The sequence below is a fragment of the Vulpes vulpes genome, chromosome 7, assembly GCF_048418805.1.
Source record: "Vulpes vulpes isolate BD-2025 chromosome 7, VulVul3, whole genome shotgun sequence".
Lineage (NCBI taxonomy): Eukaryota > Metazoa > Chordata > Mammalia > Carnivora > Canidae > Vulpes > Vulpes vulpes.
Window position 1 is genome coordinate 117019861 of NC_132786.1, and position 14848 is coordinate 117034708.

Consider the following 14848-nt stretch of genomic DNA (forward strand, 5'->3'; position numbering starts at 1 on the left):
CTTAGAAAAGAATTAAAGAAGCTAATAAAGTCTCTAAAGATGTTGAATTGTCCTCACATAGAGAAGTGCTTACCAGAAGTATCAACCTTAATACCATCCTGAGTATTGTAGATAAAAGGTATAATAATACGTGGAATGAGTATATAAAAGACTGTTCCAAATACTAGTATGTGTAGTTAGAGGAAAATTTGAGATTGCTTAGCATTATTTTAGTTTTCGTTTAGACCCCACTAACGAAAATACTTATTATTTCACAAAAATATTTAATATGAAGAATAAATTCTAAAAGTTTACTTAAGCAATGAATAATGACATTGCTTTAGTTTTAAAAAGGGGGGGGAAAAAACATGGAGAGACACTCACTGTGTATCCCTCTGAGGGAACAAGTGACATGAGCAATGAATGTGGGCCAGAGAAAAGAACTGTTAATACTAGCTGTCAGGCTCTGCACATCCATTTCTCACGTCCTCTTCCCTGCTTCACTTTCATTGGCTTCATACATTCTACACACATTTAAGTGCCCTCCATTACTAGATGCTGGTGGAATAGAAAGAAAAATACTACAGACCAGGTGATTAATTTAAGTCACTACTCCGAGAGTTTAGAGGTTGGTATGAGAGAGGGACATGTAAGCACATAATTCAGCATCTCGGAATAGGTGCACCTCAGAGTGCACAGAGTTAATGCTTGGACCTCTCAAGTAGCAGATACGTGCCCACAGAGTTCCTCACATCCACTTGGAACGGAATCTCCAGGCCAGCAGTGATGGCAGCATCCAGGATATTCCTGGCAAGATGCACTCTCATAGTCATCAAAGGTGGGAGAGCTAAGGGACAGAAGCTGTTTTTGACCCTTTTCTGAGCTCGGCAAATTGACAGATTCCTTTTTCTTCCTTAGGTGAGATAATTTCTGTATTTAATAATTAATATGTTTAATAATTTTAGAATAGTAACAGACTTGTAAATACATAAAAAGTCACTATGCATACTCTAGATTACCTACTACGGATTCTTTCTTTGTTTTCTCACAAACAAAAGGAGTCCGGGGATAGTGGAGATGGTCAGGGGGACAATTTCCCAGGCAGTTTCACATTCAGATGCCCCTGCCTCAGAGGGCAACACACCATGTGCATGGTGACTGAGCTACCTATTCCTAAGGTGTTCATGTTTCAAGCCCTGAGTTTTCCCTAAAGGAAACTATTTTTGCAGTGATGTTACCATTTTTTATTTATATTTTTTATTCTTAAGATATACAAAGCCATTGGTAACAAAAGTAAGCTCTTCACCTGTTTTTCATAGCTTTAGTATAGTTCTTTCTACTGAAATTATTTATATTTAAAACACTTTTTAAAAAGAAAATTTTATTTATTTATTTGAAAAAGAATGGAGTCAAGTGGGCGGCGCAGGGAGGGGCAGAGAGAGAGAGAGAGAGAGAGAAACAGGCTCCCTGCTGAGAGAGAGAGAGAAACAGGCTCCCTGCTGAGCAGGGAACCTGACACCAACACTGGGGCTCTATCCCAGGACCCTGAGATCATGACCTGAGCCATCCAAGTACCTCCATTTAAAACATTTCTCTATCAGGAAGGGAGACAGAACATAAAGACTCCTAACTCGGGGAAACGAACTAGGGGTGGTGGAAGGGGGGAGGAGGGCGGGTGTTGGAGGGGAATGGGTGACGGGCACTGAGGTGGACACTTGACGGGATGAGCACTGGGTGTTTTTCTGTATGTTGGTAAATTGAACACCAATAAAAATTAATTAAAAAAAAATAAATAAAAATAAAAAGACTATAATTAATTGCATACTAATTATGCCCTAAGATATATCTGTAGATATAATGACCATTGTGTATTCAATTTATATTATTAATTTATCTTTCTTTTTGTAACCAGAATAGGATATTCGTTAAAATGGTATTTGTATTGCTTGCCTATGTTGAATTAATGGACAAAAGTGAGGGAGAAAAAAAAAGAGAAAACATGGATACTTTAGTATTTAATTTCCCTCTGCTTCTACTAGTAGCTTTTTTTTTTTCATAATTAACAAAAGGATTTATTTTTATTCTAGTTCTATTAGCAATTTCCCTTTCATAGTTAACAAAAGGGCAATTATTACAGTGAGTAATGCCAATCGTTTGGATACTAACTCCACTACCAGGTGGTGTAGTTGGTGGAGCAACTGACTCTTGTTTTTGGCTACCGCTCTGACCTCAGGGTCCTGAGTCTGAACCCTGCATTGGCTCTGCCCTCAGTGCAGAGTCTGCTTAGGACTTTCTCTCCCTTTGCTCCTTCCTTCCACATTCTCTTTTACTCTCTCTAAAATACATAAATCTTTTAAAAAATAATGCTAATTGCTTTTAAAAAAATAGTATTTGGTAAAGTGGAAAAATCCTTGAAATCATACCACAATTTGACAATGTAGATGAAATAATTTTCAAAGACAATCATCGTCAAAAGTAAGAAAATAAATGTATTTTTTCGTAAAAAAAATAAATAAATAAAAATAAAACATTTCTCAACGTACTAGAATTTAAATAAAAACTTGAAAAAATTTTAAAAACACTTTTCTTTCTCTGTTTATAATGGATTTTTTTGTATAAGTACTTATAAGTGTATGTGTTGGAGTGGTGGAGATGCTAGGTGAAGGAGATTTCTTTTTTTTATATGTTTTTCTTGTCTGCCCTCTCATTGATCATAAACCATCTGATGCAGGGGGTTGAGGGGGTGTGCTGAACATCTTTACTGACATGCTTTCCAAACTTTGTTTTTCTTGAAATCTTTGCTTTCCTAACATGATTCATTAGCAGGCACAGCATCTTAATTAGAGAGTTCTGTGCGTTGGGTTTTTTTTTTTTTTCCTTTTTGGGTCTTGTTCCTATAATAAATCATATATATATGACTATACAAGCAGAGCATTCTAGGAAAGTCTGAGCCATGTCACATGCAAATCACTTGTTTCTTAATACACTAGTGATCAGCAAGTTCCATTTTCCTCTCAAGTGGTAAACGACTAGTGCTCTTGCCTAGGAAAATCCCTACATGTTATAATGAATACTTAGAATACTCAAAATAATGATTTGGATTTGGAAGTTTGATACTGAAAGATATTTTAAGTCTCTTTGCCCAAAATATCTATCGATAAGCAACATTTGTCCATATATTGAAAATGGTAATACCACTGATGGCCCTTCTTTGAATAATATCTCGCAGCAATGACTTTAAAGTACAAGTCCAGAGAGACCAAGTAATCCATGAAAGATTTAATTCATCACCAAAAATTCCAACTAACGGATCCTGTTGGCATTGTTGAAGCCATTCTTGGTGTCCATAATGAGGTCCAGACACTTCATGGCAACTTTGAAAAGTACATTATAGAGTCCAAATTAACTGTCTCTAATGACATTATGGTAAATCTCTGCATGTCTGAGTTTATGCATCATTTAGCTGATAGATAATGACAGCTTCAAAACCTCTCATTAAGTTGATGAATGATAGATTTTCTTTTTTCCCTAAATCATAATGGACCTCGTAGTTCTTTGTTTTTTTGTTAAGTGAATACCTTTTTTTTAAGGGAAAAAAATGTTCAAAACTGAGTAAATTTTTTAAGATTTTATTTATTTATTCATGAGAGACACAGAGACATAGGCAGAGGGAGACACAGGCTTTCCACATGGAGCCTGATGCGGGACTCGATCCCAAGACCCCAGGATCACAACCTGAGCCAAGGGCGGATGATCAACCACTAAGCCACCCAGGTGCCCCAAGAGTAAATTTTAGTTATTTTTTCAAAAGAGAAATATCAAACAAGGATATCTATATTTATAGCAGGTCAGGTTGCGCCTGACTGTAACCATAGGTTAGCTGCTTGGAAAGGTGTGCATTTTTGTTCTTACATCCTTCTTTAGTGTAATGTCTGCTTTTGCATGGCACAGTGGGGAAATCAGATGGAGAAAAAAGAAAAGAAAGATGAACAAATGATTCAAGAATAGAAAAGATAGATGATTAGGCCAAAAGAAATCATTCCTGCTCATTACTCCATAAAGTTTTGCTAAAAGTATAACTAAATTTGCCAGACAAAGCCCTGAGTAGGTGAAATTGTAAGAGAAGAAAAGGGACTAAAGTAGATATTTGAGTACTTACTATTGCCTGGTGCCACATACTTTATATACAGGCATACCTTGTTTTATTGCGCTTCACTTTATTGTGCTTCGCAAGCATACATTTTTACAAATTGAATGATTGTGGCAATCCTATGTTGAGCAAATCTATCAGTGCCATTTTTGCAACAGCATTTGCTCACATTGTGTCTCTGAGTCACATTTTGGTAATTCCCGCAATACTTAATTAAGGCATATACATTATTTTTTTGGACATAATGCTTGTGCACATAATAACACTGCAGTGTAATGTAAACATGACTTTTATATGCACTAGGAAACCAAAATATTCATTTGACTTTCCTTACAGTGGTAGTCTGTAACCAAACCTGCAATATCTCTGAGGTATGCCTATACATTAGCTAATTTATTTAATCACCTTACAAAAACCTTTTGAGACCGGATCTAAATTGGCATTGAATTTTTAGATTTTTTCAGTTACAGTTCAGTTTAAACAATACTTTCTAGTACTTACTATATATGCTTGGCTCTGGAAATGTAACAATGAACAAAGTCCATGTCCTCAGGGACATTCTGGTGGAGAAAATAAACAGCAAGTAAGAAAACAAATAGATATACAGAATTGATTTCAGGAAATGATTGATGTTTTTAAAAAAAAATCACAGGGGAATAAAAAGTAACTGGGAGGAGAGATGTTGTTTTAGGCAGAATAGTTAGAAGAAGAGATGGTAACATTTAAGCAGATGCCCCAAGGACTGAGCCACGTAGTTATATGAGAGAGCAATGTCGAGGCAGATGATGCAACAAGTCCAGAAGTAGCCAGGTAGAGGGGAGATTGCTGCGTTTAAGGGATAGCAAAGACACTGATGTGTCTGGAGCAAACTGAGCCAGAGAAAAAGTGGTGAGACATAAGGGATGGAAAAAGAGCCAAGGCAGAACGTACAGATCTTACAGGCCATGATAAGGCTTCTGAATTTTGTTCAAGTGTGGTAAGAAGCCATGGGACTTTTGGACAGCCCGGGTGGCTCAGTGGTTTAGCGCCACCCTTCAGCCCAGAATGTGATCCTGGAGACCCGGGATCGAGTCCCACATCAGGCTCCCTGCATGGAGCCTGCTTCTCCCTCTGCTTGTGTCTGCCTCTTTCTCTCTCTGTGTGTGTCTCTCATGAACGAATAAATAAAATCTTAAAAAGAAAAAAGAAAAAAAAAAAAAGAAGCCATGGGAAGGTTTATACAAACAGGGAAGTGTCCTTTAGAAAGATCACTGTGGCTGCTGTGTGATACAGGGAACCTCAAGGAGAAACAGCCAGCTAAGTGGCTGTTTTAGGATCCCCATCAAGAGATTCTAATGTGCATCCAGGGTTGAGATTTAAGAGAAAGGAATTTGAAAGAATATTGCTGCTTCTCCAAAAAGAAAAACATATTAAAAACATTTTAGGGGATCCCTGGGTGGCTCAGCGGTTTAGCATCTGCCTTCGGCTCAGGGTGTGATCCTGGAGTCCCAGGATCGAGTCCCACGTCGGGCTCCCTGCATGGAGCTTACTTCTCCCTCTGTCTGTGTCCCTGCCTCTCTCTCTCTCTCTCTCTGTCTCTCATCAATAAATAAATAATCTAAAAAAAAAAAAACAAAACAAAACATTTTAGGATACATCCTTCCTTGTCACTGAAATAACTTAATAAATCCTACTTGTATTGATTTAAAACCAGTGAGTGTATGTGTTTTTGAGTGGGTTTATTATGGTGGCTTTTTTTTTTTTTTAAGTCTATGCCTATTTTCTCTCCTTTCTCCTCTTCCTCTTGCTCCTTCCATCTCTAATTTTTCTGTTCTTCCCACAAAAGGAACTTGGAAAATCGTGGGAGGAAGTTCAATTGGAAGATGATCGGGAGTTGCTAGACCATCAGGAAGAGTAAGACTTCTTATAACTGCTAATTAATTGCTGTGTTTTAAGAGGAGGAAAACATTTCTTTAGTTGGGTTTAAAATTATTATTCTGGAGAGAGAGTAGAAACGAAGAAAACTTTCTCTCTGAGCCATGCATCTTTCCATGTAATAGTGCAAAAGCTTGAATTCAAAGTAACTTTGACATAAAAATCACTAAAGCAATTGTTATTCCAACTAAATACGGTTTTGTCATTACAACAGTTAATTGAGGGGTGCCTCGGTGGCTCAGTTGGTCGAGCATCTGACTCTTGGTCTTGGCTTAGGTCTTGATCTTAGGATCAGGAGATCAAGCCCTATGTCAAGGTCTGCTTAGTGTAGAGTCTGCTTGTCCCTCTCCCTCTTCTCTTTCTCTCAAATAAATAAAATCTTTAAAACTGAATGAATAAAAATTTTTTTTAATTTAGGATCCTGGAGTCCTAGGTGGGTCAGACAGTTAGGCATCTGCCTTTGGCTCAGATCATGATCCTGGGGTCCTGGGATTGAGCCCCATGTCGGGCTCCCTGCTGAGTAGGGCGTCTGCTTCTCTCCCTCCCTCAGTCCCTCCCATGCCCTCTCCCTCACTTATGCTGCCTCTCACTTTCTCGTGCTCTCTTTCAAATTAATCTTTTTTAAAATAAAATAATTTTTAAACTGTTAATTAAAAACACAGATAAAATATAATTCAGAGAAAAATACATTCCATTGGTGTTTTGCTCACCAATGGTACCCAGACCTTGAAGTGATACGACTTTTGGCTTCTCCACGCTGCTTGTCATTGAAATAGAGAATATAACGGAATTCAAGTTAACCTTGTTCCATGTGCATCCCATTGACCTAGTTAAAACATTCGCAGCTTCTTTCCTTGGAATTACAAGCTTGAGAAGTGTTCTTTTCAACTAAAAGGATTCCCTGCTATTCATTCTCTTTTCCTTCAAAGCTGTTTAGCCTTTTTTCCTCTCTTGGGATTTCAATTTTCCAGGCTTAGGAATGACAAGAAGTTGGCAGTGTCTCAAAAATAAATGCAGGGTGTGGGGGGTAGGCAGGATTAGTAACATGAGTTCTGTATGTTTTTTGACTTCTCTGTCTACCACCAGATTTAACACTTGCCCATTTAAAATGATCAGTATTTCTCACATGAAGGATGTACGGTTTGCCTTTTTAAAACACACCATTTGTCATGCAGAGAGAGACACACTCCCAGCATTGCACCTCACAGCATGCGTACTTAGTGGTTGTGGCTAATGAGAGACAGCATCGCATCTACTGATATGCCTCCTTTGCAAATTAAACCTAGTTGTCTCAGAAAAGCATTATACTGATTCTGTAGTGAAATAGTTGCTCAGAAGAGAAGCAAATAGAAGAAAATGGAGCAGCACCTGTTCGCTATTTATATTAATTTCATGGTGCTGCTTTGAATTTCAAAAGCTATATCAAGGAGTCATAATATGATGTGACAGTCTTTACAAAAATGTCAGAGTTGAAAGAGATTGGCAGGGTTTCCCGGGGAGGAGGAAGTAATACCAAGTGACTGTGTAGTACACCCTTTTAATGAGGGGAATCTCCCTATTTGCTGTTTTTTTTTTTTTTTTAACACAGTGATTGGTCTGATTGGGAAGAACACCCTGACTCTGCTGTCTGCCTATTTTGTGAAAAGCAAGCAGAAACGATTGAGAAATTATGTGTCCACATGGAGGTGAGATACTTTTATTCATTTGAATTTTGTTTTGTTCTGACAGGGGAAAGCTGATCATGATTGTAATCTTACAGCATTTATACGAAATTTCTGTCACTATCCTATTCCTAAAAGTGTTGTAAGCAGAGTGCCTGGGTGGCTTAGGCAGTTAAGCATCCAATTCTTGGTTTTAGCTCCTGTCACGGTCTCAGATTTATGAGATAGAGCCCCAAGTTGGGCTCCTTGCTCAGCGTGGAATCTGCTTGAAAGATTCTCTCCCTCGGACCCTCCCCCTGCGCTCACTCCCTCCCTCACTTTCTCTGTCAAATAAATAAATGAATAAATTTTTTTGTTTCTTCTAAGTGCTATAAGCAAAGCAGAAGAGACAGGTCAGAACCATCAAGAAGAACCAGAACTCAGGGCAATTTAGTACATTGCCCTGGATGGGTGTGAACTGTTAGGGTGGGATTTCACAGACCACTGGTGCCTCCTACCTCTGAGATGTTCATGAGATAATTTTAGCTTAGAATGTGGGACCTATAACCATGATTAATAGTACTCAAGATATGGACAGGTTCTGAGTCTTTTTCCACTGCTTTCTGTGCTGGTGAATGAAGAAAGCAAGAAGGGAGAAACTTCCATTTACAAAGCCCTTGATGGAAATGGAATAGTAGAGCATGGGGGGAGGGGAGTGGGCAGAGAGAGTACAGAGTATGGCTGTGCAAGCTCCTTCAGTCACAAGGATTTGGAGGGACGATATTTGAGGGCATTTCCAATTTGTGTGTTCCCTTCTGTGGATGCCATTTTTATGTTATAATGAAGCTTGAAACAAAATCTTCTTTTTACCCCAATATATCTGAAACATGACACATTACCAATATCTCTGATCCTCAGCTGGACAGTGGAGGTGGAAAGGGGGAACATCTAATGAGTCTTGACAGTATCGCAGCCTGAGGGTTGAGGGGTGATTTGAATATAAAGAATATTATACTGGATGATTCTAATATGCTGTCCCTACCCTCCCCCAGCCATCTCTGCCAACCGTCATATAGACTGTCCTCTTTCACCCACCTTCTCCCCACTCTCATTCAGAAACACTGTTCCTAGTTCCATGAAATAAAAAAACTAGAAGGTGTCTAAAAGGCCATGAGCATTTACCCCTCCAAAAGCAGTCTTTTTTTTCTGAAACAGGTTGCTAGTAGTATGTGGGTATAGTTACCAGTATTTAAATTTAGTTCATAATATCCTAATATCTTTGAATTGAAAGGAGTCTTAGTACCCCCTACCCTGTGTAGGAATTCCCTTTGCAACGTCCTTGACCTGTGTCCTCGGCCTCTACTCAGTCGCTTTCAATCATGAACTATCATGGAATTCCTAATTATCCTGCCTCTGATGTTACACTAATGCCTTCATAGGGAGTTGGATGGTCTTTATTCTCTGTAAGCTTTTAAGTTCAAACATTTACCCAGTTGGACGATTACAGGAGTAGAGCAGAATAAGTCTGCATTGTAAAAATCAAAAGAAATGTAATTTATGATATCAGTGAGGAGAAATTTGCATTAAACCGTATATTTGACAGCATAAAATGAAAAGCAGATTTGTAAAATTACCTATGTGCTTGTGTAGCAAAGGACCTATATCCATAATTCTAGTCCAGGCGCACAGTATAGTAAGTAGGGCCACATCTTACTAGAGACTGAGGACACTTTTGTCAGACTGCAGAATGCATACACAGTAAATTGTGAAAACTGTAGATACAAACTGTGAATAATTAAAATGTTTTAACTGATTGGCATGACTTGTTTGGACTGTGCTTTAAAAAGTAGTTGGATGTGGTGGGGGGAAGTAGTTATATTTCGAATACTTCAAAAGCAGAACATGATGAACTGAGACGAGTTTCAACAGTGTTCAAACTCCTATGAATAAGCCGTCTGTTTATAACTTCAGCCTGAAAGATTAAATAATTTATATGCTCACAGATATTCATTCCTTTTTTTAGGATGCTCACGAGTTTGATCTCCTCAAAATAAAGTCAGAACTTGGTGAGTTTGATTCAGAAGTTGTTTTCCATGATGTGGCATTTTTATACACCATCCTGTAAGCGATGCCTGTGTTCGGTGTCGTGATGGGAGGGTGCACAGCCAAAATGTGTCTCTCCACAGATGGTCTCAATGGGACCGCCTGAAGCGGTGATTCACAACCATTTTGAACTGTAATATTCAAGTATGGTTTTTTATTTCATATGGTCTTTCTTCTTTCCTACATATATGAATGCTTCAAATAAAATACAAGCTACCGGTTAGTATCCGTCATAAATAAAGTGGAAGGGGCTAATGGAAAGACCATGGATTTTGATGTCAGACTAGAGTTCATATTCCAGCTCCAGCACTTACTGGCTGTGTGACATAAGGCCTCAGGTCAACAGAATGTGACAAGGAGTAGATAATGTATATAAAACACCTACTGTACTGCTTGGCAGTGTAGCTGGATTATTTATTTATCACAGATGTACCCAGTTGCATCATTCTCAGTATCACTATGATGGAAAGATTAGGGGCATGAAGATGTAAATTACTGACTCGCTAATGGATCAAAGACAGTAGAAAGCCTACTTCCCATTCCTCAGCTCACTGACTGCTTTCCTAGACTCTGGTATGTGTTACTTTTCTTTGCTCTTCTTACAGACATGTATGTACGTCAAATGCTGGTTCTACCCACCCACTGGCTATTCAACCTTGGGCAGTTTCCTAATACGTGGCTATGATAATACTACCTATGTGGTAGAGTTCTGCAAAAGCTAAGCGTATTAATACATGGAAACTGATTAGAACAGTGCCTAGCACATAAGCCCTATAAAAGTATTGGCTGTTATAGTTTGGTATCTATTATTATGCTTTGTAATCAGACTGTCTCTTCACGTTGGTTAATAAAGAGAAGTGACTCAGGCACTTGGGTGGTTCAGTTGGTTAATTGTCTGCCTTTGGCTCAGATCATGATTTCAGGGTCCTGGGATTGAGCCCTGCCTTGGGCTCCACACTCAGTGTAGACTCTGCTTGTCCATCTTCTGCCCCTCTCCCTGCTCATGTCTCTCTCTCTCTCTCTCTCTCTCTCTCTTTCTCTCTTTCCCCCCTCTTTCAAATAAATAAAATCTTTTTTAAAAGAGAAAGAGAAGTGGCTCCTTTAAAAAATCATAACAGTGCAAAAATGAGTCTGACTGATTCTAAAGATTGTATAAACTCTTGTTTTCAGGATTAAATTTCTACCAGCAAGTGAAACTGGTCAATTTCATTCGGAGACAAATTCACCAATGTAGATGTTATGGCTGCCATGTGAAATTCAAATCCAAAGCAGAGTTAAGGACTCATATGGAAGAAGCTAAACATACATCACTGCTTCCTGAAAGAAAGACCTGGGATCAACCAGAGTGAGTGCTACTCAACCACACATATACTTCTTTACTCCATATCCCTATTTGTTCCTTTATTCAATTTCTCCAAACTTAAATAAAAGAGAAATATGTGTTTATTTTAAAAAAAGCAAAAATCTTAGAAAACTTTTTTTTTTAAGATTTTACTTATTTATTCATGAGAGACAGAGGCGGGGGGGGGGGGGGGGGGGGGGGCGGGGCAGAGACACAGCCAGAGGGAGAAGCAGGCTCCATGCAGGGAGCCCGATGTGGGACTCAATCCCGGGACTCCAGGATTGCACCCGGAGCCAAAGGCAGGTGCTAAACCGCTGAGCCACCCAGGAATCCCAAAAACCTTATTTTTAAAGGAATCCCCTTTTGGGATCCCTGGGTAGCCCAGCGGTTTAGCGCCACCTTCAGCCCAGGGTGTGATCCTGGAGATCCGGGATCGAGTCCCACATCGGGCTCCCTGCATGGAGCCTGCTTCTCCCTCTGCCTGTGTCTCTGCCTCTCTCTGTCTCTCATGAATAAATAAATAAAATCTTTAAATAAAAAAAAAAAGGAATCCCCCTTTTATATGTGTCACTAACTCTCAGATTTTGTGGCATGAAGATAAAGATGAGGTATAGATTTTTTTTCATTATAGTTTATTAATAATATTGTAAACATTTTTCTATATCAATACATATCAGTTGCATTATTTTTAATGATTGCCAAATATGCCATTCAGTAGATATACCCTAATTTGCTAGATACTGAGGTTTGTTTCTTGCATTTTACTCTTATAAATAGTAATACAATGAGTATCCCTATGCCTATCTTATTGCACACTTACCCAATTTTTCATTTAAATAAACTCCTAGAAATAAAATTACTATGTCAAAGCACGACTATTAGAGCTTTTGGTATATATTTTGCATCTTAGCATTTTATAAATGTTAGGCAGTTGGCCCACTGATCCGTACCTACACAGAAATAAGAAAAATTACTTTGTAGCTATATTGGAACAATAAATATAGCCTATAAAAAGTATGATACACTCTGTGTTTTATCAGGAAAAAGAAATCCTACAGTGGGGATGTGTTCTTCAAAGGGCATCGAGCCTAATCTATAATAGTACTTAAACAATTTTGTTAAAGATTTGTATTCATTTATTCATGAGAGACACACAGAGAGAGAGGCAGAGACACAGGCAGAGGGAGAAGCAGGCTCCTTGCAGGGAGCCTGAAGTGGGACTCAATCCTGGGACTCGAGTATCACGCCCTGAGCCAAAGGCTTAACCACTGAGCCACCCAGGCATTCCCAGATTGTGAGTTTTATGGGTACATCAAGTACAGGCTGAATGGGCAGCTAGCAAGGATGCTAGTGAGATTGACGTCAGCCAATAAAGGTTAAAGTAAAAGTAATTCCAAAGTTGACACCCATACCACCTTTGCAAAATGCTGTTGGAATTGTGGGCAAGGAAACTTAGCGGAATTAGAGTAATGTGTATGTTCAACTGCCTAGAAACTTTTCTGGATATTTTATATAGTTTGATTATTCACTGTATCTGTGGTTGTTTTCAGGTATTATTTTCCAACCTATGAAAACGACACTCTACTGTGTACACTGTCTGATAGTGAAAGTGACCTGACGGCTCAGGAACATAATGGAAATATTACCATCATCAGTGAAGATACATCTAAACTGCATGCTTTGAAACAAAGCAGTATTTTGAACCAGTTGCTACTACATGAGGGCTTGAAAAACTAGAAGAAAATACCACAGAAGCAACTTTTCATGTTTTTCTCTTATGAGACAAACTCAGAAAAATAGTTTAAATTTGGACATCAGCAAAGGGTTAGTCCTTGGTGACAAATTTTTTAAAAAATACTTTTCAAAAAATAACCTGAGGACTTTTTGTATTTTTGGCTGTAAAGCTCTACTATATGATCATTATAAGTGATCTCATTTCATTATACTTGATTGATTATCTGTAATAAGAAGGACCTGCAGGGTACCTGGCTTGCTCAAGTGGTTGAGCATGTGACTCTCAATCTCCAGGTATGAGCTCGAGCCCCATGTTGGGTGAAGAGATTATCCCCCCTCAAAAAAAGTTTTTAAATAAGGAAGACATACAAATCACAAAGAAATGAAATGTTCAAATTATTTATAAAGTTAATTTCCACCAGTAATTTCAATTTCCTCTCCCACACTCTTTCTTCATCCAGCAAGTCACAAAATTTGACTATTTGTGTAAACTGTAGAAGTAGTGACCAAAAGAAAGGAAAAATGGTCAAAGACCTGGAGAATGTACAAATTGGAAACTATTTCAGAAAAGTCAAGATCTGACTCTATTATTATTACTGCTTCCTGCCTAATGTAACCAAACTCCCTATAACTGGACATCGAGCCTCTTCTGCAATGCATATATCACTAACAGATCAATGCCATTTTAAAAAAACAAATACATACCATTATGACATCTAACAAAATTAACAATAACTTCTTAATATCTTATGTTTTCAGTTTTCCCTAGTTGTCTCAAAAATGTCCTTTTGAGTATTATCGGTTATAGGAAAAATATTGTATGTTTCCTGATTAGATGCACTGAGGAAGAGAAAGCATCATGCTTGAGGAATTCTTCAAAAAATGCATAATGTAAATATAACAAAGAGATAGTAGTCAAACCCAAGTTGAGGGACAGTCTACAAAATAATCAGCCTTTATTCTTTAAAAGTCCAGGTCATGAAAAACAAAGACTGAAATACTATTCCAGATTAAAGAAAACTTTAGAGATACGACTACATGTTATACTGGATTGGATTCTGGACCAAGAAAAAAAATTTTTTTTTCCTGTAAAAGATCTAGTGGGACAAATGGTACACTTTTAATAAGGTCTGTAGCTAATGTTAATTGGTATTAATTTCCATATTTTGATAATTTTACTGTGGTTATATATGAGAATGTCCTTGTCTTTAGTTAATACACAGTGAAAATTAGGGGTAAAGAGCATTTTGGCTGCAACTTACTCTCAAAAAAACAATGTGAATATGTAGAGAGAAAATGCTAAAGTGAATGTAGTATATTGTTAACGTTTGGTTAGGTGAAGGTTATATAGCAATTCTTGGTACTACGGCAACTTTTCTGTAAGTCTTAAATGCTTTTACAGTTGGTTTGTTTAAATCAGGTCCCAGGTGAGATCCATATATATTGCATTTGGTTGGCATGGTTCTTAAGGGTCTTTTAATCTATACAGTTCATGTTCCGTTCCTTTTGAAATGGCACTTTTTTGTTAAAGAAACTGAGCCATTTCTCTCCCTTTCTGAATTTGGATGATCATATGTTCTTTGTATCATTTAACGTGTTCCTCTATCACCCATTTTCCCTGCAGACTGGTAGATTTAAGAAATTCCAGTAAATTTGTGTTCAAACAATTTTTTTTTGCAAGAATAATCTATAAGTACTGTTGTTGTTGCATCATATCAGGCATATAATACCCCATGTGCCAGTTTTAGAGATTTTAGAGCTAATAGTCCATTCAGGTATCAGTCCATGCACCATTACAAAGTTCTCCATCGGTCTTTTATCTAACTAGTTTAGTGTTCATTGTGATTGTTGTCTATTATTTTTTTAGTGTCTTCAAAATGATGATATTTTAATTCTCTCATTTCTTTTACAGTCAGTCTTTACACAGCATGTGTACTGTAGAGAACTGTAGTTTGAAGTTCTAGTTTTCAACTGTTGATACCAACC

At 37.9% G+C, this 14848-nt stretch overlaps 1 protein-coding gene across 2 annotated transcripts in view; it reads left to right on the top strand.

Moving 5' to 3' along the window:
- The window catches only part of ZNF277 (zinc finger protein 277), a 93401-nt gene extending 78872 nt beyond the window's left edge, over nucleotides 1–14529 (top strand). For both annotated transcript variants that reach the window (XM_026012163.2, XM_026012164.2), the window contains exons 8-12: nucleotides 5955–6022; nucleotides 7632–7728; nucleotides 9707–9749; nucleotides 10957–11131; nucleotides 12679–14529. In XM_026012163.2, the coding sequence (XP_025867948.2) occupies nucleotides 5955–6022; nucleotides 7632–7728; nucleotides 9707–9749; nucleotides 10957–11131; nucleotides 12679–12865 (570 nt within the window). In that variant the 3' untranslated portion in view covers nucleotides 12866–14529. The remainder of the gene's footprint in view (nucleotides 1–5954; nucleotides 6023–7631; nucleotides 7729–9706; nucleotides 9750–10956; nucleotides 11132–12678) is intronic.
- Nucleotides 14530–14848: the final 319 nt, after the last annotated feature.